Source organism: Paramacrobiotus metropolitanus, unplaced genomic scaffold (genome assembly GCF_019649055.1).
Source record: "Paramacrobiotus metropolitanus isolate TYO unplaced genomic scaffold, Prichtersi_v1.0 Parri_scaffold0000089, whole genome shotgun sequence".
In the NCBI taxonomy this organism is placed as follows: Eukaryota; Metazoa; Tardigrada; class Eutardigrada; order Parachela; family Macrobiotidae; genus Paramacrobiotus; species Paramacrobiotus metropolitanus.
This window is the reverse complement of record NW_026570309.1, coordinates 15,815-42,061: the sequence shown is the minus strand read 5'-3', so window position 1 is coordinate 42,061 and position 26,247 is coordinate 15,815. Positions and strand designations below refer to the sequence as shown.

The 26,247-nt window shown below is 42.8% G+C and overlaps 6 protein-coding genes across 11 annotated transcripts; 4 read left to right on the top strand and 2 right to left on the bottom strand.

The window, feature by feature from the left end:
- Positions 1-9: 9 nt before the first annotated feature.
- Positions 10-5,163, bottom strand: LOC129596394 (uncharacterized). Its single transcript, XM_055493668.1, has 5 exons — positions 4,572-5,163; positions 1,718-2,138; positions 1,331-1,587; positions 890-1,220; positions 10-661 (listed from the first exon to the last, which is right to left on the bottom strand). The coding sequence occupies exons 1-5, from the start codon at positions 4,618-4,620 to the stop codon at positions 10-12; spliced, it is 1,710 nt and encodes a 569-aa protein (XP_055349643.1). The 5' UTR covers positions 4,621-5,163.
- LOC129596364 (uncharacterized) lies at positions 4,621-7,547 on the top strand. 2 transcript variants are annotated; one of them, XM_055493618.1, is made up of 3 exons: positions 4,621-4,817; positions 5,963-6,501; positions 6,667-7,547. In XM_055493618.1, exons 1-3 carry the CDS (start codon positions 4,772-4,774, stop codon positions 7,240-7,242), a joined length of 1,161 nt encoding a protein of 386 aa, XP_055349593.1. In that variant the 5' UTR covers positions 4,621-4,771; the 3' UTR covers positions 7,243-7,547. The 2 variants fall into 2 exon arrangements, with proteins under 2 accessions (XP_055349593.1, XP_055349592.1); XM_055493617.1 differs by lacking the exon at positions 4,621-4,817 and adding an exon at positions 4,951-5,674.
- A 1,823-nt stretch (positions 7,548-9,370) lies between these two features.
- Positions 9,371-11,286, top strand: LOC129596363 (uncharacterized). The gene is made up of 3 exons (XM_055493616.1): positions 9,371-9,625; positions 9,929-10,476; positions 10,642-11,286. Exons 1-3 carry the CDS (start codon positions 9,442-9,444, stop codon positions 11,197-11,199), a joined length of 1,290 nt encoding a protein of 429 aa, XP_055349591.1. The 5' UTR covers positions 9,371-9,441; the 3' UTR covers positions 11,200-11,286.
- A 1,211-nt stretch (positions 11,287-12,497) lies between these two features.
- LOC129596358 (macrophage colony-stimulating factor 1 receptor 2-like) lies at positions 12,498-17,077 on the top strand. Of its 4 annotated transcripts, XM_055493606.1 has the most exons (11): positions 12,498-12,815; positions 12,876-13,005; positions 13,075-13,256; positions 13,325-13,612; positions 13,815-13,880; positions 14,000-14,326; positions 14,432-14,647; positions 14,732-15,120; positions 15,328-15,551; positions 15,747-16,601; positions 16,671-17,076. In XM_055493606.1, the coding sequence occupies exons 1-10, from the start codon at positions 12,704-12,706 to the stop codon at positions 16,000-16,002; spliced, it is 2,190 nt and encodes a 729-aa protein (XP_055349581.1). In that variant the 5' UTR covers positions 12,498-12,703; the 3' UTR covers positions 16,003-16,601; positions 16,671-17,076. The 4 variants fall into 4 exon arrangements, with proteins under 4 accessions (XP_055349581.1, XP_055349579.1, XP_055349580.1 ...); XM_055493604.1 differs by having other exon boundaries at positions 14,000-14,647; positions 16,671-17,077; XM_055493605.1 differs by lacking the exon at positions 16,671-17,076 and having other exon boundaries at positions 14,000-14,647; positions 15,747-16,613.
- Positions 17,078-17,894: 817 nt separating this feature from the next.
- LOC129596365 (uncharacterized) lies at positions 17,895-19,871 on the top strand. Its single transcript, XM_055493619.1, has 3 exons — positions 17,895-18,095; positions 18,351-18,874; positions 19,113-19,871. Exons 1-3 carry the CDS (start codon positions 18,026-18,028, stop codon positions 19,560-19,562), a joined length of 1,044 nt encoding a protein of 347 aa, XP_055349594.1. The 5' UTR covers positions 17,895-18,025; the 3' UTR covers positions 19,563-19,871.
- Positions 19,872-20,924: 1,053 nt separating this feature from the next.
- On the bottom strand, positions 20,925-26,030 carry LOC129596359 (bestrophin-2-like). Of its 2 annotated transcripts, none has more exons than XM_055493609.1 (12): positions 25,831-26,030; positions 25,262-25,482; positions 25,070-25,204; positions 24,684-24,743; positions 24,241-24,586; positions 23,993-24,118; positions 23,560-23,637; positions 23,437-23,492; positions 23,212-23,346; positions 22,580-22,729; positions 22,148-22,510; positions 20,925-21,275 (listed from the first exon to the last, which is right to left on the bottom strand). In XM_055493609.1, exons 2-12 carry the CDS (start codon positions 25,438-25,440, stop codon positions 21,119-21,121), a joined length of 1,785 nt encoding a protein of 594 aa, XP_055349584.1. In that variant the 5' UTR covers positions 25,441-25,482; positions 25,831-26,030; the 3' UTR covers positions 20,925-21,118. The 2 variants fall into 2 exon arrangements, with proteins under 2 accessions (XP_055349584.1, XP_055349583.1); XM_055493608.1 differs by having other exon boundaries at positions 25,262-25,455.
- Between the last annotated feature and the right edge of the window lie 217 nt (positions 26,031-26,247).

The window sequence follows — 26,247 nt, the reverse complement described above, 5'->3', positions numbered from 1 at the left end:
ATACTTGTTTTAATGTTTATTAGCACCGTTAAGATTAGTAAACGAAACCTCGTAAACAAACGCTTGTGAGCCTTTAACCTGTGTTATCGACCGGTCGTACGCTCTGAAATCGAATCCCACCCATTTGGGAGTCGGCCGCGAGTAAAACATAACAAAACCCAGCTTTTCCAACCGGTGTACGATACGCGCCATATTGCTAATAATCTTGGCCCCATCAAAAACAGCTGGCGCTACGGGTGGCCAACCCACGGGTAACCAGTGTATTTCCATGACCAACTGCCCAACGGACTGGAGAAACGTGCCGACAAACGGTGAATCCAGAAAGGTCATTTCTGCCCCTTCACAGTCCATCTTCAGTACATCTAGAGTGCGTTGACTATGTCCCAGTCGTTGGCGTATGTCATGCAACGTGGACAGGGTCCAACCGGGAGGCGTCGGGGACAGTGTGTGCTCGGGGCTGGTGATGAGGCCCCAGTCAAACACCCAGTGGTGGTCACCCCGACGGTACGGAGTAAACGGATGGGATGGATCGAAAGAGTACACACTGCAGCCCATACTGTGCATCTGGTCGTCGAAACTCCAGTCATCCCGGATCCCGACCGAATAAACGAGGCAATCTTCGGGAGTGCGCTTGGGAAATCGGTCCATACATAGCGTGTATCTGTAAAAGCGTAGCGCTAATTACTAATGTTCTTGCTACTTTTTTCTAAAAAACAATCGCCGCCGTGTCAATCCAAACCGTTTTTATTATTATCATTCTTACAACTAATTTTTATCAATAAACTGCCTATGCAGCCTTAAATTTGTGTCTTGCTGTTAATACAACTGCGGGATGAAATTTCATCCTTTTGCTGAGCATGCTCAAAGCGTAGATATTAAGTAGTTTTACCTTCCGTCGACTTTTGGCTGTACTGCTTCGGTATCGTAGTTTCCGCCGAAGTTCTCTCTTCGCTGACACACGCTTTCGTCTGGGCTCGTCAAAAAACTGCGCAATCGTTCCAGTTGATACGAGAGACTGCCATCAGCTGCCGGGGGGAAAAAGGCCATCTCACGATTCCGTTTGAATTTCTCCCAGGCAATCCAGATAGTACAATTGAAGCGCTTTTGACAGAACTTCTCATTAGTAGCAAATGGTATCCAGTCATACTCAAAATAAATCACGTTCAACCAGTCGTAGAACAGTGTGGCGTAACGCTCGTTGTTGACATCATCTTTCCGCTCTATAAAGAAGCATCAGCTGCACAGATCTTGGTACAGCAAACCGTTTTGTCGCAATTTGCAGCTGTTGTCAGATCTAGTAAACTATTTTTAGACGTGAACAGTAGCATACCTGTCGCAATGGTAGTGTGCAAAAATTGGGCATGCAACTGGCACCCGATAAGTTGCGCAAGGTCATACAAATCGTCCACTGTACCGCTAAGCACCAGTACATCGGCGACGGTTTGCAATGGCAGTGCGGGCGATTGCCGGCAGTAAGTGTCGTTACAAAAGGATCGCGGCATGCGTAGCCGCGTAACCTGTTTGACCTCATCGAGTACCAGAGTTCCAATAGGCTCTTCGATTGCCGACGGCTGTGTTTGCGGAAAACTACGGAAAGAGATAAACCAATTAAGTGTTCGCTAGAAGCAGCTTCTTCCCATATGTTACCGGTTTATTAGATTATTTGCACGGCGTAAATCACAGCACACATTTTGGCAAGAAAAAACAGTTTGCTTACTGAAAGAACGATATCCTTCTGCTGGAAGCAGTCGAATCACGTGACTGATTAAATCGGAGTACAACTTGATCTATCAGCTGACTTTCCGTTCCAAATCGGCATCGGGGACAGGCAGACGCTAAAAACGTCTTCACCCATGCCCATGCCTGGGTTTCGTCAAAAACAGTGGGATATGCCACGGAACCGTACCAAGCGCGGCGTTTATTGGACATTCTTGGACATCGGCGCGGCTCACCGGTGTTGTTGATGATCGATCTGTTACTGGTGACGTTCTGTACAGCTTTCGAATAATCGGGCTTCACAAGAACTTCGAAAAAATGTTCTGCCAAGTCGTCAGTATGCGAAACTGAGGTGCTGTCGTTTCTGTCCAAAAATTCCTTTGCGTTGTATTGCGATGAAATAAACTGGATTATCCGATGATCTGGAGAAAAGATGACCACACTAGCTGCTGTTAATAGCAGTAGCACCATTAGCAGACAAGATTGATGCAGGATGTTCCATCGTGCAGTGCAACCTCGCATCGTAGTTCTCAACAAAGTTGTATATTTTGGGGTCCAAGAATTACTCTAGATTTTTGTTGAGAGTACTTGGTATGCGTCTGCGTTACCTGCATAATTCGGTGTTCATAGACTCACAGCTGCTAGTACAGTACTTGTATACTTCTTATTATAGGATAGTTAAATAATTTCTAGAAATGTGGCAGTATGAACACAGTAAACTTCAAGCAAATCAGTAAGAACATAAATCGTAATTAGCGATGCTTTTTTTGGATACTCGATTGAAGTAGCCGGAAGATATTTTATGGTAATAGCAATTTAATAGAATTAAACGACTGCAGTAGAGAGACAAAGTACTCATAAAAGTTTGCCGGCCCAAGCGACTAAACACAAACCTTTAAAGAAGCAAGAAAAGCACAAACCTTGCACAGTAGTCAACCTCTACAGCAGTGTTTAACACTTTGCAGCCTAAATACCGGCGCGGCTAATCGGCTTGCTTACAAGTTGGGTTGAAAACTCGCTATCGGTAAGTTTTACGGGTACTAATTACTATTATTTGGTGTACACTTACTGCATTGTTATCGTTTCCAATTGCTATGATCTTTCTGTTATTAGCATAAATGTATTTCTGTTTCCGAGGTTTACGTATGCGAATAATTACATCTTACGTTGGTCATTGTACTATGCGTCACTGAAGCATTCATGATCGAATACATATGTGTAAACATGGGCGGGATAGAAAATTAGAATTAATATTCCATCAGCATTGGCCCGGGGTTTAACTCCGATTGTATACTGTATAATTTAACAGTTTACAAACGTACTTTGTAATACCCGGTCGACGCACTGTAAATGTGTGACTTTATAGCGTACTGGGCGTTCTTCCGACTTTTACAAGTAAACAGGAAACGTTGAAGAGGAACCCAAAAGGAGCTGTAACAATGATGTTTTAGGCCTTGGAGCGCTGTGCAGTGTGCATAATGCTGCCATGGGCCAGTTTACGAATAATATTATAAAATTGCACACATAATAGTTCGTGGATAAATAATAAACAACTAGGTCTAGGTCGAATTTATCTTCTTGTTTTTTTTTCGGCGAATTGCATGTTCATATCGTTTCCGGTCGTAATGTCTCCTATCTATATTGGGAACAATCCGTAGATGCAAAACTGACAATTGCAGATGACATTATAATACCGTAACACGTTTACTTCTTCACATAGTTCACTCCACATAGGTTACATCAGTATACAAGATAAGATAATAGCTGATAATAATACGAGTAGAGTATGTGAAATAACTCCACATTTACTATAGAAGTATTTGTATATGAAGCCCATATCTATCACCATGAATTAATGCTCAAGGCTCGGAGCAACAGTTTTAATCAGCTTTTTTACAAGAGAGACGCGCTTTGTGCTGATTAATACGTAACATTTTTACGAATTCATTTACATCACGCCGTTCATTCGAGGCTGTTGTAACAATGGTTTACTTAAAATTTTTCCTGTGCAATGCGTATATTTTTGCTACATGCCTTGTGTTGAATACCAATGCAGGTAAGCAAGCAGGGAACAGTGCAGTTCTCATAGGTGAAAGGTAATTGCTTGAACCATCGAAAACTTCGAAAACTTCGAAAACCATCGAAAACTGGGAGAAATCAGTTTCAACAGTATAAGCTGGCCGCCAACTGGCGTCATTCAAGACCATGCTGAGCCGTTGTCGGCTAATTTAACAAAATTAGAAATACTATACTGTCTATCTACCGTTTCGAGAGGGCCAGTGCCACACGCCTCCCGTGGAGAAATTCTTGGCCGATGTCAGAGGCACACTCACGTATCTGCGGCTTACTGAATGCCGGGTTGGTGCGTTAGGTGCCGATTTTCTTCGAGAATTCAATAGGTTACAAGTGCTCACCCTAGACCAGAATGACATCAGTACCATCGATGTAACTGCTTTCGAGACGGGAACCTCGGCTCCACCGTTCCGTTCGCTTGATCTTAGGAGAAACATGATTGGCCATTTAGACTGGGCTGTTTTTGCACCGCTTGCAAAGTCTTTACAAGTAAATCAGTATCGCCTTAAATATAACTTGCTAAACTGTTTATTTCTGTTTTGCCCAAACTAATTTATACGTTTTGCTGACAGGATCTGCGGCTGAACGATCAATTTTTTAACTGGAGTACCTGGGCTGTGGCCCAGGCCCATGATGTATCCGTGGGTATGAAGACGTTAGTCCTGAGTCAACCGTTTATATTCTCTCGTTTAAACATTCTGGATCTGACGAAAAATGCTCTTAATTTTATGCCACGGGATATTCTCGAAACGCTGAATCCAAATAGTAACTCACGTTTCTACCTGGAGGAGAACGCTTTTTGTCCCGTTGACCCGACACGTACGTGTTCATGCTGTGCCGCCCAGGATTTCATGGAGTGGATGCACGACGTAAACAATCGGTCATTGTCACAACGTCCAGTACAAATTAGTTTTACATGTGTTGGAAATCCTGTTGCTTGGTCGGCGGGGAGCGGTGCTCTTCCATCGTTGCAACAGTATGAATGCTGTTCCAATGCCACAGTGGAGAATTGTGTTCAGACTCAGAAGGTATCAACGGACCCTGCGATTCCCGGTGGTGGGGTGCAGAGAAACTATGCCGCAGCCGGCTTGTTGACGTTGACAGTCAGTTTATTCTATGGCTGGTCCCGCGCACTGCAGTTAATGTGACGTTCTACTACTGTACACTACCGCTAATATTTTAACGATGATGTTATTAAACATATTGGACACTTCAGTGAGCCTCCAGTAAAAAGCCAGTACAGTACTTCATAATTAATATTGTTGATTAACCAGCATAGCCAAAACCCATGTTGTTGCAGGCAGGCCGAAATTAAAAGATCAGAGTCAGTTTTCTCTGGAATTTTTGAGATGCATATCATTCCGTAAATTTGTGTCTTATACGCGCACAAATGCGTTTTCCAACCGTTATACTGTCTTTTATAGTGTCGTTATCTTATTGCGACTACCGATGGCGATACCTGCCATGGTTTTCAGCAGTTACTAAGTACATAATTATCGGAATGTCACGCAAACGCACTTGTTTCTTCGTGAAGATTAAACGAACAAGTAAGAGTACAAACCTGAAACAATAGTCATCCGTTACAAGAGCAAGAGTTGCTGATAGCGCGCTTCTCAGCCATCTTCGGTACTTTGTACTTGCTTAAATACTGAATCTTGTTGAATGCTGGAATAATAAATTTGCATCAAGATACGTCCATGCGCTCTTTAAAAAATAGAATTACTACTTTACTACCGTCAAATATTTGCATAAAGTAGTGTTAAGGATACGAATAGTGCAGCTCTAATAAAATCCTTCACGGACTGAGCTCAAATGGATGAAACAAAGTGGTGGATGGTTATTGCTCTCATTTTTCCTGCATTACTCTTACTGCAAGTGAATGCAGGCAGGTACCAAGAGTAAATTTTTACCATTTTAATTGCGAATGACAAGTTGTAAGTGTAATCAAACGTATGAAGTGCAATTAATTGTTATAATTCAAATGTATGCTATCCAAACGCACCAGGAAAAAACATTTTAGACCGGATGACATTTTTTATAACCGCATAACAATTAAGTTAAAATTTTGTCTTCAGCGACCGGTCTCCAAATACGTGTAGTGAACTCTTCAGCACTTTATTAGAGTAGGGTATTTTTAAGTTCTTAATTAACAAGTTTTATTTTCCAATTTTAGAGGATGCAGCCGCTCTACCACACAGGAGCTGTCGTGCTGTCAACCAAGGTAACCTGGTGTGTAACGCTGGACACTACAGCATCCCGGACAATTTTTTCGTCCAGAAGGTGCCTTTTGCAACCCGCTCCATAGATCTGGGAGGCGGTAGGGACAATAAAACCAATGTTCCCAGTAACATTATTCAGGATTATGCTGAGCCGTTGCCGGCGAATTTGACCAGCTTAATCCGATTGAGAATGTACAGCTTTGCCGGCGCCAATGGCACCCGCCTTCCGCTGGAGAAGTTTTTGGCTAATGTCAGAGTTACACTGCTTGAATTACATATCTCATACTGCCGAATTAACTCCCTCGGGGCCGATTTCCTTAGAGGATTCCAGTATCTGCAGACTCTCAGAATATATCAGACTGACGTTAGTGCCATCGACGTGACCGCTTTCGAAACTGCATCCACTCCAGTTCTTGAGGAGATTGATCTTATGAGGAATAAAATCGCAGATTTGGACTGGACGGTGTTTAAACCAGTTGCCGAAACTCTGCGAGTACGTATACAAACAGCGAATCACACAAATGATTATAAAATGTTTAGCTTTACTACCGCGATTCTGTGAACTGTCCTGCGAACTACAGTATATGAATTAAAACATGTTTCTACTCAGCATGATCCTATCTGTTTGCTCAAAATGCCAGATATGATTTGTTTCCAGAAACTAGACTTGAGCGAGCAGTTTCGGGATATCGATGCCGGTTGGGTGTTCGAGCATAATGCATCAGTGGGAATGCAGAGAATAACCTTGAGCCAAGGTTTTACGTTTTCTCGCTTGGCGACCCTGGATTTGAGTAGGAATGCTCTTAGCTTCCTGTCGCGTGACATTCTCGATACACTGAACCCCAGCAGTGACGCGCGGTTCTCCCTGGACGATAACGCTTTCTGTCCGGTTGACCCGGCAAAATCATGCTCCTGCTGCGAAGCCCGGGACTTTGTACAGTGGATGTATGAAGTGGGTACCAGACCACAAGACGAGCGTCCCAGACGGATCAGCTTTACTTGTGTCGGGGGTTTTCATGTGTGGCAAGTATGGGGCGGCGGGCCTTCTCTGCCACAACTGAGGCAATACGAATGCTGTTCCAATGCCACAGTGGAGAACTGTCTCCCTACGACTGCGCGTACAGAGAAGCCGATCCAGACCGATGGAGGGGGCATTCAAAGAAACTATATCTCAGCCTGCTGGGTGGCATTGATTTTTTTTCTATCTAGTTACTGGACCATATTTGTAGCGTAAACGTGGAATCATAACTTACTTTCGCAGTGGTGATCGGGCGTTTCAAAAAGCGACTCTGCAAACGGTTTTGGTTTTACCGAGCGTGTACGCAAATGTTGCAGATGTATCTGCAACACGCATACATCATGCATGATTTTTCATTTCGGCATGCTAAATGTGACTGGCTATCCTGCGTTACATTAACCTTGCCTCAGGTTACAGTAATGTTATTTTTTTTACAGTAAATTCCTGCTTCCAGTTACAGTAATGTTATTTGTTTTTTATCACTTTTCCCTTCCCACTGCTATAGTTTATACTATCGCATACTTTACTTTCCTGCTACCGATTGTATCCTGCCAAAACTTTCTTTTCACCGTTTGTTTTCAACTTTGTTTGTCAAGTAGTACTCCGTTGTACTCCATAATCTCGTAGTACTCTCTCGTAGTACCAGCAAATGGGTGTTTATGTCAGCTACACAAATGCCCGACGCTTACGTTTGTCATCGCTGCAGCGTTTTCTTTGAGCATATTCACATGCGTAGACTCGAGCAAGTTTGATTGGGCAGCAGCCGTTTGATTGGCAAGTCCTTTATACAAAACAAGTTGCCTACCCATTATCGTAGGCTACGCGACCAGTTTTATCTCGGTCCTTCGAGGCAATTTTGTATACACCGGATATTACGAGTACTGTATTTCTGCGTTTGTGCGTCTCAAAAGGCCGAAGAGTAAAGTACATGCCGTAACACCTTCCCCAGTGTGTAAGACTGCCGCCATCAGGGACAAGGGATGAAAGGTGGCAGGATGCCCGGAGCACCTGCCACTGGCAACTGCCACCGGCAATGGCATCTGCCACTATGCGGTCTGGCTAGCAATAAAACATGGTAACTGTCATTGACGGAAATGCGCAAACAAGCTGCCGACGTCTGAGTGCAAATTTCAAGTGGCATCGTTAATTCAACGCCGCGCTTTCTCAAAGCAATTGTAATTTTGAGAAGCAGGTAACCTGACTGAAAAAAGCCCTGTGCGTAGCAGAAAAGCCAAAGAAGTCTGCACGGTAAAGTCGTAATCAAACGGCGAAATTCGTAATTGCAAGACGACAGTAGGTGAGCCACGATAACAAACACAATCTGAATTTCGCAAAAGTTCGGCAACGTCTTTCATCTTGATATGATGGAAGATCGATAAAGAAGAACAAGGTCACAAATATACATATAGAGCGTTAGAATCTGTAGGCAGTAGGAGCGACAAAAAACTATAACGGTACATAACAAATACTCAGCGCAAGATGCTCGTTGTCAGCCAGCGTTACCAGCGCCGCTTGTTTCCTCGGAGTTGTTTTGCTAGTCAGTCTGCGGGCGGAGTTATGAGCCTGTGCTGGCACATCAAGGCGGCCCCATCATACAATCAGCGTCAGTCATTCGGCTAACATTGCGCTTCATAAACATAAAGTTATCGTAGACAATTTTGTATCATATACCATAAAATGTTTCAGCAGTCAGTCTTGGATTAAAGGAAGTATCTGTACATATGTATGTATCTCTACATATATACGATTTCTCTCACAAGTCCATGCCGTAACACCTTCCCCAGTGAGTACAACTGCCATAATGCAAGCGATAAATAAGCGCTAATTAACTCACGCGCTTGTTACTCACTAGCCGGCGATCACTTACAGATAACTAATGTAACTAACTGTAAAGAACTTTTTACTGTACTGCCACTACTATATAGTACTGTATTTTTAGCGGTCACTTCAGTGCGCCTTAAAATCCTGCCGGACTTAAAACGCCTGGGTAGTACTTCATGTTGTTAACGTTGAGTCGTTGACCCATATCATAACAGCATATCCGTGTTATGGCTATAAGCATAATGCAGACCGCAATTTAAGACATCAAAATTAATTTTTACTAGAATTTGTGGGATGCGTAGCACTTTCGTAAATTATTTCATGTCCTGATACATGCACAATGGCGTTTTCCAATGGTTAAACTGACTTTTGTTATGTCGTTATCAATTGCAACGGTTAGCTATACTGTGCTCGTACATAAATAATGGAATTCAGATTACGCGGACAATTAAGAATGCAAGCCTTAGACAAATGCTATATAAGAGAACAATTGCCATCTGTTAATATAGGAGCAGGAGTTACTGATAGCACACTTCTGAGGAACCTGCATAATTACATAAATACTGAATCGTGCCATATGGTGGTATTCCATATATGTTCGTTCGCTTTGTAAAAAGTGCAAAAATAACCAAGGTCCATTATTTCCCTATTGTCCAGAAACAGACTAGCGCGGTTCCAACAAAATCCACGACGGATTCGGCAAAAATGGACGTCACGAAATGGTGGATGGTTACTGTGCTAATTTTTCCTGCATTATTCCTTATCCAAGTGAAGGCAGGCAAGTAATGAACTGATGAACAAATCAGTAGTAAATTTTTACTCCTTATATAATAGTGAATAACGATATCTTTTTGGTATGGTTATTATCAAATGCAAGTGCAACAAATTGTTCTAAATCCATTTGTGATTTCTAAGCACACCAAAAGAAGGCTTTTGGAGGATGGCATTTTTTATGTCCGCAACATTCCTGGGCTGAATTTTTCATATCCTCAGCGACCAGCTTATAAATACTCGTATCTGCACGAAAGTACCAATACTGTTATGTAAGTTTTTAATTAGCAACTTTATTTTGCAATTTTAGGGGCTGCAGCCACTCTACCACACAACAGCTGCCGTTCCTCTAGCACTCCAAGCGAAGGTTGGCTGATGTGTACTGCTGGAAATTACAGCATCCCAGACAATTTCGACGTTCAGAAGGTGCCACTGACAATTAACTCCATGGATCTGGGAGGCGGTAGAGACAATACAACAATTGTGCCGAATAACATTATTCAGGATTATGCTGAGCCGTTGCCGGCGAATTTAACCAGCCTAATCCGATTAAACATATACAACTTTGCCGGCGCCAACGGGACCCGCCTGCCGGTGGAAAAGTTTTTGGCCAATGTCAGGGTTACGCTGTTAGAATTAGAGATGTCATACTGCCGTATTGGGACCCTCAGTGCTGATTTCCTTAAAGGATTCGAGAATTTGCGGTTGCTCACAATATTCCAAAACGATATTAGTTCTATCGACCTGACCGCTTTCGAAACTGCATCCACTCCAGTTCTTGAGGAGATTGATCTTATGAGGAATAAAATCGCAGATTTGGACTGGACGGTGTTTAAACCAGTTGCCGAAACTCTGCGAGTACGTATACAAACAGCGAATCACACAAATGATTATAAAATGTTTAGCTTTACTACCGCGATTCTGTGAACTGTCCTGCGAACTACAGTATATGAATTAAAACATGTTTCTACTCAGCATGATCCTATCTGTTTGCTCAAAATGCCAGATATGATTTGTTTCCAGAAACTAGACTTGAGCGAGCAGTTTCGGGATATCGATGCCGGTTGGGTGTTCGAGCATAATGCATCAGTGGGAATGCAGAGAATAACCTTGAGCCAACGTTTCACGTTCGCTCGCTTGACGACCCTAGATATGCGAAGGAATGCTCTCAACTTCCTGTCACGTGACGTGCTCGATACGTTGAACCCCAGCAGAGACGCGCGATTCTCGTTGGACAACAACGCTTTCTGCCCCGTTGACCCGACGAAATCATGCTCCTGCTGCGAAGCCCGGGACTTTGTACAGTGGATGTATGAAGTGGGCACCAGACCACAGGACGAGCGTCCCGTGCAGATTAGTTTTACGTGTGTCGGAGGTTTTCATGTGTGGCAAGTATGGGGCGGCATTCCATCGTTGCCGCAGTTGGGCCAGTACGAATGCTGCTCTAATACTACAGTGGAGAACTGTATCCAGACAGACCCGCCAAGTCCCGGAGGTGGCGTTCAAAGAAACTATATCTCAGCCTGCTGGGTGGTACTGATTTTTGTTCTTTCTGGTTATTGGACCATAATTACAGCGTAAATGTGCAATTAGCAGCTTACTTTCGCAAAAAAATGATGATCGGCACGTTTTAGAGAGCGATTATGCAAACAATTATATTTTACCGAGCGTTTGCGCAAACGTTGTAGATGTATCATACGCCTGCAGCACGCATATTGTACATCATGTATGCAATGATTATTAATTTCGGCACGCTAAGTGTGACTGGTTATCCTTCATTACATTAAAACTGCGTCAAATTGCAGTAACGTTAATTGGTCTTGTCACGTTTCCCTTCCCACTTTTATAGTTTATACAATCGCGTACCTTACTTTCTGCTACCGGTTTTTCCCTGCCAAAATCTTCTGTTTACTATTTGTTTTCAACTTTGTTTGTCAAGTAGTACTGCGTATTTTAGTAGTACTCTTGCTCACATTGATTTTTGTTCTGTCCATCCTGTTGTTTATGATACAGTAAAACCCCTCGTTACATGCACCCTTATACAACATTCACCTCTTTATTATATACGTGTGGCTGGGAACCGGACTGTTTGGCGGATTATAACATAGGGGCAGTTCTCTATATAACATTCACCCCTGTAAAAGTATAACATACACCTTTCATGGAACCGCTGACAGTATATCTTAACATATAGTCAACCCCTGCGTTACATACAGCTGGCTGAGTAAGCCATGTATGTAAGCCAGCTGTATTTGGAGGAATAAAATGAATTTATAAATAAAACATCAGCGGCACGGTGCTTAGTTGCTGTTGACCGACATATAGCCAGCCCCCTTGGGGCGTGTTAATTACCACCCCCAGGGGCAGTGCCCTTGTGTAACATACACCTCTTTACAACATTCGGAGAGCTAAGAACGGAGGGTGTACGTAGTAGAGAGATTTTACTGTAGTTGTGGTTAAAACAGTACTCGTAGTTTAATCTAGCATTGGCTTAATGGCACTGCACACATTCTGAAGGTGATTAAAGCGACCGTCGAATGACGCGTAGCAAAGCGAATCGCATTGATTGAACGCAATAAAAAAAATCGTTGCCACCGGCAAAGGGTGCTTATACGATGCTCATGGTTATCATCGCTGCGGCTTTTTCATTGAGCATATTCACATGCGTAGACTCGAGTAAGCTTGATTGGCACGTCCTTTATACAAAACGAGTTGCCTACGCATTATCCTAGGCCAGGCGACCAGTTTCATGTCATTCCTTCGAGGCAATTTTGTGTACACCGGATATCATACCTGCGTATGCACATCTCAAAAGCCCGAGGAGATAAAATTTTAAACGTTAGCGCTAACTTCAACTTCACCTGCTGTTGCAATGATGTCTTCTTAATTTTTTCACAAGTTTTGACACTAAGATCGGCAAATTTTAAAAACGTACTGGAGCAGTCTCATGTAAAAAGAGGTGCTAAAGGTGGTTGCACTTTCACGTTAATGTCCTTTTTCGTCTATATATTTAGATTAGATTGTCAGATCCGCTGTCAAACGCCGAATAATAAGCCGCTGTAACGTAGCCGTATTAAAGTTGATAATGGTTTTGCGCTATGCTTTTATCATTCTGTGGCCCCATATCTGTACAATTTGGTGTCTTCCTGCTGCATGGCCACACAACACCGTTCCGTTTGAATTTAGCATCTTCTTTGGTAAGAAGTCTGGATGACTTGTTGACTGCGCTTACAATGGCGACAAATTCTACTTTGCAGATCAGTCCCAGAAGGAACATATACTGGCTTACATGGAGATCATCTCGCGGGCTTCCGAAGGTTGCGTGAAATTTGTGAAGCGGACAACGCAAAAGGACTTCATTTTCTTAAAACCGGCTTCGCCTGACAGGTGATTTCTCCTAAAACTCTCGGGTAATTCTTTTCCTGGAGAATCAGTTCAGTGACTTTTGCCAAATAGTTGGTTAAGGTGGACGGTAGGACGCCAAGGCGGGCAGCAGGACGTAGGGTTCGAAAATGATTGTCTGTGGAAGCCAGCGTGTGTGCAGCGTGAACTCATGCATGTATTAGGATTTTACAACGAGCCCCAGAGGTTTGATCGCGATTATTACGTCATGATTAACCCTGGCAATATCGTAGCGAGTAAGGCTGCGGTGGCTTACGTGAAGAATATTACAATAGTTCTGACTTTTTCTTTACGAAATGCTTAGCTAAACAAGATCAATTTCGCCGTGTCCCGCCCGACGAAATGGAAACGTATGGCCTGTCATATGATTATCACTCGGTTATGCAACTTGCATCCACTGATTATGCGATAAATCCGTTTGCGCCAACGATTTATATTACCGTATCCGGCACAAAGCTTTCTCCAAATGATCAACTGAGCTCGCTGGATGCGGTCCGACTGCAAAGGCGGTGTGTCGCTGGATCCGCTTCCTCATCGTCCATTTCGCCAGGTTCACCATCTATATCGTCAACGACAACGTCCAGTGCTGTAGGTAGGGTACAGAACCATAAAACACTGTATTTTGTCAACCATTAAATTGTAAGTAACCCTTTTCGCACTTTCATGCATCGAAGTCAAAGTTCGCGGTAACAGTTATTATCCTGCCTTAAATTTAGCAAGCCCATGTGTTTCACGGGCCATGTAAATAATTACAGTAATAATGTTGGCACTTAATGACGTGAAATATATTGCAGACACAACTTCTACAACTGGATCGTTTCCAAAGATTGCTCAAATCGTCTCTATTGAAACGTCCACAGGTACAGCACAAAACTTTCCAACTGCACCTATATTACTATACCGAATTAAACGACTGGTGGCTGACGTTCTGTTGCGCATCTTGAGATCAGCTGAAGTGTCAACGTTTTCTCTTGAACAGGAAACTCCACCAATCACACAGCAACAGCGCTTGCACTGACGTCATCGCGCAATACTATCATCGTGCGTGCCTGTTTAGGAGCCATAATTCCGGCCGCAGCCATCGCCGTTGTCATCTGTCTGGTGGTTATCTACCGTAAACGCCGCCTTAGTCAGAACAGCATGCGTAAAATCTTTACCATCACCATCAGACGTCGCAAATCCGCAGTTTCACCCATCATTCCTCTTCATGATTTATCGGCTGTGCAGTGCGATATACTGCAGTTGGACCCGGTTGTTTTGCAGCACATTGAATTGCTCGAAATACCGCTCGCAAATTTGGAAATCAGTAAGAGTAGTTACGCTGATGCCGTGTTTGTAAAAGCAGCGTTGGAAAAAGCTTATACATTATTAGTATACGATAAATCAGACTGTTTCCCGTTGCTTTGTGTAGCAGAGAAAATTTTGGGCAAAGGTGCGAACGGCATTGTCAGAAAGGGTGTGGCCAAATGTCTTCATGGTCAGCCTGATGTAACGGAAGTTGCTATGAAAACCGCCAAAAACAGAAGCGATAGCGGCCAGTTCCGGCAATTAGTCCAGGAATTGCGGATTATGGCGGATGCCGGACGTCATTTGAACATTGTTAACCTGCTCGGAGTGGTGATGAAAGGTGACTATCAACATTTTTTCGGATATAATAGCGTTGCGCTGGAAAAAGGTCACCATGTTATTGTTAGCTCACGTTAATCATTAGGCGAGATGATGTTGCTAATGGAGTACGCCAGATTTGGTTCGTTGCTAACGTATCTCAGAGCACAGGACCGTGCGTATTATTACAACCATACCGCTTCGGATGGACGCCTCCTTCCTTATAGCGACGAAGAAGCGGGACGTCTGCAGAAGACGGCAGAGGCCCAGTGCCAGTCGCGATCGGAAGATACCCAAAAGCAGATTCTATCGACAAACGCATTGCTAAAACTGGCATACCAAAGCAGTCGTGGATTGGAGTACCTCAGCAGTCGTTCCATAATACATAGAGATGTAGCAGCCCGCAACGTTTTGATTTGCGATGGACTGGTGGCAAAGATTGCCGATTTCGGATTAGCCAAGCATGAAAAGCAAGATGGTCCACGTGATCTGCAAGTACGGATAACATTCACCTATCTGTTTAACAAAATCCACCATTAGTGAACTAGTGGTCGGCCTTTACGTAGCATGATTTAAAAATGCCCACAATCTACAGATATTACACTACGGCAAATTCCTTTTTCCCACGCTGCATTTTATTACAAGTAACCTGCACTTCAAATAAGTACGTTCACCTCGCTTTGATTTGACACGAATATACAGGAAGTGTTGCCGGTGCGCTGGATGTCGCCAGAAGCCATTGGGGAACGGACATTTTCTACCAAATCGGACGTATGGTCGTTTGGCGTTTTGCTATGGGAGATGTTCACTTTGGGTGAAGTTCCGTATGCGGATGTGGAAATAATACGGAAACACATTCCCGAGTTTTTGCTATCCTTGAGGACTGGATTACGGTTAAAGCAATCGGTATTCTGTCCTACACTTATGTAAGAGTTCATGACGCAATAACTGGTCAGTGGTCAGACACAGTATACCGTGTGCTTACTCTGCCGCACCAACTATACAGTATACTGTGTACAGTGTATGCCCAATTTGGTTCTATTACGGTATATGTATGTAATAATTCTTTAGTTTACAGCGCTTGAGGTATTGTAAACACTGTCACAATATTTTTTATCCAGTTACGCCTTGATGACGGACTGCTGGAAGCTGTTGCCGGATGACCGCACAGATTTTGTTCGTCTAACCGAAGATTTGCGCAGTATTATTGATGCGGATTCAGCCGAGCACTATCTTCTGCTAGACGATATCTACGCCCAGTACAATGCCACATACCTTAACCTTCTTTCAAAAACTACGAAAACAATAAATAGACATGATGTTGTTGCCAATCGGAAAGACGGCGGCCCCGACCCCAAGCGCGGGATAACTTTATAGCTGACCTTTAAGCCAGTTGCATTCCATTGCCTCATTCGCACAAACCTGCCTGGTCGAACAGACGCCTGTTTTCTGAGTTTTCTTTGTGTGTCATTTCTTGTGCTGAATAGTGGTCTCACTGCAAAAGCGATATCAGCGAATCAAAATCACAGAAGCGGAAGCTAATCAGTTTGCCAAATTAGAGCGGGAAAAAGTAAGGTTTTCTAATTGTTTTGTCGGTTTCGACGGGTTGGCAGTGTGAATGCCTGCTCTCACCAGCTTGCCGCGAGCGTATGACTGTAGGTTTCTCGAAAGCTGGCCATGCTGTCTGTGAATCTGACTTTGGTTTTTATGCGTTCTTTCTCGTGCACAAGACAATCCAAACGCTGACAAACTGAGCTTATGATCCGGTGTGTGTTCTGTGATTCTGGCAGATATGCAATCAGCCGCAGAGGCACTGCCACACGCCTGTGTCCGATAAAACAACTATCAAAAACAGCTAGATGTACGGATGGAGACACCATCTTCAACTAAAAAATCATGTTCCTTGAGACACCGAAAATTTCGACAACATCTTTCGTCTAAGAAAAATGAAGATGAACAACCTAACCTGGCAACCGGTTAGCGTTACGTTATTTAAAGTCCTACTGAATGAATTTAATAAACTTAAAAATTCTGTCGCTTTACAGTGCCGAAAGAGCTGACGCCACGCCTTCCAATGGAGAAATTCACAGTCATTGTAGGAGGGACACTCACGTACAGATTAGCGGCTGCCACACTCGGACGGAAGGGGCTGATTTCATTCGAGGATTCCATAAGTCAGAGTGGTCACCTTCGACGAGAATGACATTAGCGCCATCGATGTTACCGCTTTCGAGACGGGCCTCTGGGCTCTGTCGCCCCGGTTGATTAACCTTAGGAGAAACCTGATTGGCCGTTAAGATTGGGAGGTGTTTGCACCGTTTGCAGAGTCTTTGAAATCAATTTGGCTTTCATTTTTAGGCCCTCTCACTGTACACCTTAAAGTGCTCTGTAAGTTAAAGCGCGATTTCGGTTTAAACAAAGCAGCCTGTAAGGAAATCTCTGGGTTGCTTTACGATACAGAGTACAGACTACCGAACAACCATCACTTTGCACTCAGCAAGAAACCATTAGCTGAAAACAAAACGCACTTCAAGTTACAGAGCACTTTAAGGTGTGCAGCGAGAGGGCCTATTAGATCTTGTGTAAAAACGTAAATTATACAAGTCTTGTTTTTGAATGCTCTCCTGACCGGAGGGGTTGACGAGCAAGTCGATGTCAAGCTGCCCGTACGAATCAGTTGTAAAGCGTTTAAAATTCTATTGGTTGGTCGCATACGGACGGGGCTCTTCCATTGAATAGAAGTATAGCAGTACTCGTATAATTATAATTATCTGTATGTTGTTCGAATGCCACAGTGGACTGTATTACCAAATAATTTTTAATATACAGTACCGGTATTTATTAAAGAGATTGATTCAAGCTCCGTTATGCAGGATTGCATAATTATACGATAAAAAGAACATCAGCTATGATAAGTATTGCAATACTTACCCTGACAACTCAATAAAGAAAAAATCGAAAATCGAAAACGAAAATCGAAAATCGAAATTCTCGAAAATAAAGAAAATCGAAATACAGCAATGACAAAATAATCGAGCCACCTCCCAGTCAAGTCAATGCACAGTTATAGACAACGGAACCGACAAGGAAGCGCCGACACGAATTTATAGTTTCCGGCCAGCTTTGAAAGATACCTTTGGTATAAGCGTGTAGAGTGGTTGCAATAATATGAATAATGTGCCCTAAAGCAACTCCGGTATATGGTACTTCAGGTGTTCGCATCCTGCTTAGATATTTGCTTTACGAAATCTGATGAGCTTCCTGGTGGATATACCGTATATAACGTGGTTGCTTACTCTACAGTAGCTAAAACTATGCGTATAATTTTACAACCTAACGACTGAATATCACATGGTTCGTAAACATCTACGCGACTCTCGTCAAGCGTTACACAAAAAATATGCATCAGAACGATCAGATTATTACTGCGTGCATTTTCCTCGTATTGCTAATTGTACAAGTGATTTCAGGCAAGTACCTAACCTGATTTCCTTAATAGCTAATACCAAACTGAACCCTGAACTTGCTGAACGAAATGGCTGGCTCGTATATTGCTGCAGGCTTTGCAGTTGCTGAAAATGTAATTCAACGAAAGGTGTCTCCTTATGTGTTTGGGCATTTCGTTCAGCAATCAGTTTTCGAATAAACCAAAAATAAAAAACTGCACTCTGATGCACTCATACACTAATGGCTGATAGTATCTGTGAATTTTATTTCTTTTGCAGCCACTGGGCCTCACATCAGCTGCTACTGGGGTTATTATGTGTTGCAGTGTACCGAAGGAAACTACAGCATCCCAAACAATTTCCTCGTTCACAAGATGCCGCTTGAAACCCGTCAGCTGGAGCTGGGAAGGCCATCGTTAGAGGGCGCGCTGCATTACAGCATTATTGAGGATTCTGCTGATCCCCTGCCGTCTAATTTAACTAGACTAATGCGACTGGATCTGCACAGCTTTGCTGGTGCCAATGGAGCTCGTTTGCCAGTGGAAAAGTTTTTGGCTAACGTCAAGGGGACGTTGTGGGAATTACGTATTCAATACTGCCGCATTGTGTCCCTCGGTGCCGATTTCCTTCGAGGATTCAAAAAACTGGAAATTCTCTATTTAGTTCAAAATGACATTAGTGTTATCGAAGCGACCGCTTTCGAAACCGGGTTCACTCCCCTTATCGGATGGATTCACCTAACGGGGAATCAGATCGCCCATCTGGACTGGACGGTGTTTGCACCAGTTGCCAAATCTTTAAAAGTGCGTACGCAAACAAACAGGCATATAATTTTTTCAATATCTTTTAATTTTTAATACCGATTAGTCGTTTTGATTGAATTACTTGCAGGCCTGACGAGGCCAAAAGCCGGTTTTTCCTGTTTGATTCTTTAATGGTCCGACTAATGCAGCCATTTAGCTATATCGTGCAGTCGTCTTTGCATGGCGTATTGTCTTTGTCGTAAAATGGTAAGAGTACGTATTGTTATTTTCTTTTCAGAATCTGTACTTAGATGATCAGTTTGGGGATATCAGTGGTCGGATGTTCGCTCATAATGTATCAGTGGGAATGCAGACAGTAACCTTAAGCCAACGCTTTACATTTTCGCACTTAAAGTTCCTGGATTTATCGAGAAACGCTCTAAACTTCTTGTCACGTGACATTCTGGACACGTTGAACACCGGCTACTACGCGCAGTTTTTATTCGACGACAACGCTTTTTGTCCCATTGACCCGACACATTCGTGTTCCTGCTGCGAAGCCCGGACCTTCGTGCAGTGGATGTATGAAGTCAGCACCAGACCAGTTTTGCAGATCAGTTTTTCGTGTGGCGGGGATGTTCCTAGTAAGTGGGAAGCGGGCAACATATACGGCGTCGTGACTTCACTGCCACCACTAAACCAGTACGAATCCTGTACCAATGCCACAATGGAGAACATTGTCCAGTAGAAGCAGATATCCAGTTCTCAAGGTGGCGCACAGAGACACCTTTCTTTTTATACATAGTTACTGAACCATGTGGCGTAGCAGTTTTGAAGTTATTTTGGCAAAGTCTGGACTCTGATTGTGACCGCTGAAGCAATACATTTGGCCGAACGGTCTAAACACGCTGCATGTGATTGTGCACATTATTCTTCTTTCGGTACTGAATGTGATTAGCCTGCATTTTACTAACATTTTATTTAATCTCTAAGAATTACAACGGTGGTCTGGAATACCATGATTTAATTGGTAGTATATCTTCCACATTTCGTGGGCGATTAGAGCAACCGTGGGATAACGAAGCTCACAAGAATTTGCTTTAATTTCCCGTACACAAAATTGGTTCTCCGGCAAATGATCGTTAATGATGCTTATACAGTTAATTAGTCTCGAAATTCGAACCTGATTTCGCTTCACATCTTTCATTGAAAACATGGGTTCTGCAGATTTGATGGGTCAGTCTCGTTCATCACAAAACGAGTGTTTTCGTCGGTTATGCGGCCAGTTGTCAGCTCGTGCCTTCCAAGCAGCTTTGTATAATTTGGATTTTGTGCTGGTAATTGCGAATGTGTCTCCAAATCCGCAGAAATTGCAGTATCAGTACTCTATAACCTGCTTCCTCCATTGGAATACGCCTTCCTAGCTTAACAATATTTGGCACTACAATGGGTACGTTTTCAATGCATATGTTCGGTACATAATTCGGTACTCCTGCGCTCGGTACTGTGTTCGGTACTCCTGCCGCCTGCGCATAGCTTTGACCATAATTATGTACCGAACATTTGCACTGAAAACAGGTCACTTCGCATAATTATAGTCATTTATAGGCACCGTACTACATACCTGCCATTAAGACTCCAGTAGAACCGACTTCAACGGAGCGACTACAAGTACAAGGATATTTCCACAGTCCACAGTCATGTTAACCTTCTTATGGTTCATATATATCGTGCCTATGTCGTGTTGAACATGGATAGAATTAGAACGAACTGACTGTGTAATAAAGCCGTAAAACGAAGTCTGAAGTGCTGGTTTTTCGGGTGAAAATTTCGCCGTCAGTCTTCGAGTATCCAGTGCAATGTGTGTCTTAACGTCTGTAGAACCCACCCGACAACTACAGGTTTTTTCGGGTTTAAATCAGCTATGATAATCTTATATCCTGTACAGTCTACACATTTTGATGTTCCTTACAAGCACAGAGTATAAGTCGCTTGACGGAATTTGAGAATCTACTGTAGCACGTTCTTGCAGCAGCGCTGATTACGTACAGAGAAAACGTAATCAACGAGAAAACGTAATCAGCGTACTTTGTACAACGAAGTAACGCTTTTTTTATTAACTTTTCCACGATCAAGGTTAAACATTAGGTACGCAGTTAGGGGATTTCACAAAGCAGCGCTAGCGTTAATCTTATCGTTAAGTTCGCACTTAATGTACACTACATCTTTGGCGTTTTTCCCAAACAACTGACACTTCCATGCGCACCGAAAATCTACACCTGTGGGCGCTGATACTCTGATGATTTATAAATGATGCATTTTCAGAACGGGAGCATGTCGTGATCGGTCAGTGGGCGATGCCCGGTGCAGACGATCCGGAGAGCGTACAATTTCCGTGTGAACGCCGCGGTCACCATGCTCTCCTACCATAGTGCGGGAATCGCGGCGCATCTGCCAATTCCTACAAACAGCGCAGGTGTTTTATTTTCCATCAAATTCAACAAAAACACCTCGCAACACACAGACGCTCAGCGGTGCTGCTTATAATTTAACATCCAAATAAGTATTTTGCTGTGTATCACTTAGTGAAACTCACTTAGTGAAACGTCACTCACTTAGTGAAATTTGTACACATGTACAGTTAATTAAGGAAATTAACATTGCAGCTTTTCATAAAGTGCACCGGTAAAAACATTAACATTTGTCGTGAAAAAGATCTGACTAAAACAAAACAAGGCCTAGGTTCACACGTCAGACTGGTGTGTTGTCCTCCGTGATTCTTTTGTAGCCGGTCTACAATTGTCAGTTTGTAAATATCAGCATCGCTGTTTATACGGTGCTGAAATTTGAGCATCATCAAAGATTTTTTTAAATTAAAGGGAACACAAAAGAAAACAGAAATTTCTTTCTGTACTTATATAAAGATACATCAAAGACGATATTAATCCCATTTACCAGTAGAAGTATTACCACAAAAAGATAATTTGTTACATATACGTATACAATTATTGAAAAACGGTCTCACTATAACTTATCGAAACATATTAAATAAAGTAAATGCGGAATTGAGTTTCCTTAAAAAAAGATTTTCACCAAAAAGGTTTAGGATAATAAAATATACCAAATGAATATTTAAACAATTTCGAATAATTACTGTCGTTTATATGCATAAATATATTTTGTACATTTGCATTTCATAAGTGAGTATTTAAAAGTTAAATATGCCTTTTAGTCATATTTTATGTTTGTATAAATTACAACAAATATGGTATATCGGCATTTGATCGGCATTATTGGGTGAATACGTGAGTAAGTATGTTATTTATCCGTTACCTTCCGGGACGTTTTTCTCGCGTCACAATGGAGACTTTGAGCGGCGAGGAGGGCGGTATAATGGCGGTCGTGGAGTACATCGGCGGCACAACATCAGATCCCGAATCAATATCCGAACCGGAAATAATACTGGGAGCCTGTGTTCCGGTGGACCGCGGGAAGAAGTATTCGTTGTTGGTGACTAGCGTCGGCACTTGCGTCGCAATGGAAACTGGCCCATGGTCCTTGGACGACACGCTGGACGTCGGCAAGAAGGAGTCCTTTTCGGATGCGGTCGGTGATTCCTCGATGATCCGCATGGTATCGCGATCCGGCAACGCCCAGTGGACGGTACCGTGACCGGTAGATAACCCGCTTTTCCGCCTGTAGAATTTAATACGAGAAATATGACGAACTGCGTAGTGTGGACGTTGTATAATGATGAAAGGTCACCTGGACAAGAGGCCGCCGGGTGTGTCCCACTGTTTGGATACCCGCGGCAAAAGACTGGCGGCGGGGATGCCGTCGATGGAGTGGACGGAGGAGGCACGACGGCTGCCGGCTGGTCCGCTGACCGACATGCGTTGCTGGTTGAGCGGTACCCTGTAAAAATATAAATTTACATCGGAGTATGGTGGAAAACGGTCATTCTAAAGTTCTTCAACTAGAATATAAATTGAAGTTTTTGAGTTGTACAGCTTGATATAGGCTCCAATAGCATCGTTAACATGTATCTTCAGACTGCACTACTTTTACATATGAAGACAACGGAATAGCGTAGTACAAAGGCATACGCCCTCTCACCAAATCCAGTTTACAGTGCTGTAACTGCCCATATGAGAGAATTATGGCGATATTGTGACTATAAAGCTGCAGATTGCGAAACATTTTTTTACAGCTTGGGCTACTTTACTAAGAGTAAAACAGTGGGGTTTTCCATAAATCATGATAAATTTATCGTTATTCTTATTTGAAAAACTTTTTTATACCGCTGAACAAGATTAAAACAACGTATTGCTAATCGGTCATAGTCGATATGCCGCTGTTCCGCTGGTCTCTTTATGAGAAAAACCTATAAAACGTACGTAAATTCCATGGTAGATCCAAGGTCAGCCAGATCACTGCTGCGCTTATCATCGGCTGCCGCAATGGTGTACGGCATCTGGACCTGTGTTTGTCCCCAGAATTTATCCTTGGATAGAGATGGTCCGTTGTGATGCCTGTTAATTTGCACGGTGTTTAGCAAACAGTGACAAACGTATCGTTGTAATACTGAGCTACATTTTGCGCAAATTTTCCGGTTTACGTACATGTCATCCACAATACAGAAGCCGACTTGTGTATGCCGGTCAATAAACCAGTTAACCTGATGAAAAAAAGTTCATAAACAGGAATATCATGACTTGGAAGGATCCGTCATAGCAGCTGTCTACCTCAAAATCGTCATCGTCTTCACCCCAAGGATTAATCAAGGTTTCCGCCACTTTTAGCCATCCAACGTAAAATATGAACTAAAAAATGCAGCCACAGTAAATAATAAATTGGTATAAGCTAATTTAGTCGGACTATGTATGGGTTTGCAAATTTGATTGTAACCATTTTCTTTTAAAGAAGTCAGAATATAAATTCCGATTTAAGTTTTTTATTGCAGAAGCACTAAAGCAAGGAATGTGAATATGCAAGTATCGTAGTGTGTTTGGCAGGTATGTATATAAAAGGCCATATGCATCGTTCTTCGTCTCGCAGTAAAGGTAACCATTATATTTACGACTGGATTTTTTAATTTTACAACATTTACAGTAATTAATTATCAACTTGGGAATTACCCTGCAATTAAGCATAAATCTCTGTCATTGCTGTTCCCACCTGCAGTATACTGAACACAGGCACATACATATCGAACCCGTGACCTTTAATCTTCTGCTCCGGATCCAAAAACTGCCGCGCGAAAATACATCCCAGGAAGTAAGTGTATACCGCCAGCGTGACAACCTAAGAAAAACAAACACTGATCGCACCGCGGGGTTATGATGACACCAGCACACACTCCACGCTACAATAATATTATGCCGGCGCGCGTCGTGATCGGCTGATTAAGTTATGTTACGACGTACCTGCGTGTAGCTGACGGGTATGCTGACCCAGTCATAGGCAAACATCTTCCCCATCAGCGAACGGAACACCAGCAGCTCGTCCATGATCTGCTTGACCCCGACGCCGGTGGGGTCATTGATCAGGCCCTCGGCGCGGGCCTGCTCCAGGGTCTGGGTGAACCAGACAAAGGGCACCCAGAACTTGCCGTACTGCAGTTTGATGTCGTTCATATTCTGCAGTTCTTCTTTGGTCAGCAGACCGGCTTCCACCATGTGCTCCAAGGAGGGGAAGCGTTTTTTGCAAACCAAGCTGAGAGTGCGAGTGAGAAGGATGGTGGTGGCTTGTAAATAGCGCGTCAATTGACGCCTATACAATAAGCCGCCAAATACATAAGCACATGAAAGACTTTTTCACTAACGGTTAAATTGTTTGAGTGGTGAAGTTTCGTTTTTGCGGGTCTTACCGGTACATTTTGGATCGTTCGTCCTCTCCAGTGATGTAGAAAATTATTAAATAAGTCATCCTATAGTAAGAGCGAACATAATTTGCGAACTATCTACACAGCTATCTGCACATAATTTTGCTGACAATTTTATACAGTAATTGATGGCGCAAGCTGTTTAGTGTTTAGTATAACACACTAGAATACTCTTCGTGCGTTAACGTATGCTAAAGCGTAGTTAAGTGGCTACAACGCGGTTAACAATTAGCAATCAGCACTACTTCTGAATCAAATATGCAGATTTCAGTATACATTTTTGATTTCTTGGGCATAATGGAAGATTTGCAACACTGATTTCAACTTTTAAACACATATTTCCAAAACAAATGTCTGTTTATAGTTTCTACCTGTCGGGCCATGGATAACTGATCAGCTGCTCCCACCAACGCGACACCACAAACGTCACATAAAATCCCAGTACAAACGTTAACGGCACATGGTTCATGGATTCTTCGATATGCACACATAATTTCTCGAAAACCCTATAAAGAAACCATTAATTTTATTTTTGATTCATTTCAAACCTTGAAGGATCCCACCTTCTTTGGTCATCCGTTAAGGCCAGCCGGTACACGCAGCTCATAAGCGCATAACAAAAGGCGTACAGGAGAAATTCCTTGTACATTAATTTATAAACACTCCCGCGCCATCGCAGGAGTAAACGCGGAAAACCGGCAAAAGTAGCATTGGCTACTTTTAGCTGATAGGAGATCGTCATGATGGATCGAGCAGGCTGCCAACGAATGCCAAATGAAAAGTACTGAAACACCGATGCCGGCGACTGACTTTACAGGGATAAGAAAGGTCAAAAAAGTGATCGCATCGCAAGTAGATAATCGGGAAGTAAATTAAAAAATTTTAAGGATTATTCCATCAAGTCGAAAATTTTAACAAGCGATCAAACTGCGCAAACTTGCGTACAATGATAAACGAAGCGGAGACCCTGTGTTGTTGCCATTGCACTACGATGTATATTGTGTCTCAATAAATGAAAAATATTATTAGCGTCGAAGGGTAAAATTATAAAATCATCACGCAAACATTCGCAAAATAAACATGGTGGTTGATTAATAAGAAATTCAAGCGCTCCTCGATAGATGTAAATTACCAGAGCAATTGGCAACCGTTTGGAACGCACAGCGCAGAACAAACCGATCGTTAACACACAGGACAACAACAGTGCCTATTGTCCGTGTATGGCGCGGCAACTGTTATTGGATAAATATCACTGATTTATGTTAACTGTGAAAACATTTCACCCGTCCACTGTTTACCTTCTCCATGCTCGACAACTGTTTAATGACAAAATCAAAAATGTCCTCGTACGCGTAATGTATATTCTCGCTGCCGGTAAAGGCGCTAAACGCGCGCCAATTGCTATTGTTTGACTCCATAACGCATTGACCAAAGGAATAATGTGCGCATCAGCATAATTTGCCTTGTTGATTTTCTGCTCCTGATAATCTTTTCTTTTTCAACAACTGCTATTACCCTATCAATTCGTGTTCATTCGCGGACAATCAAC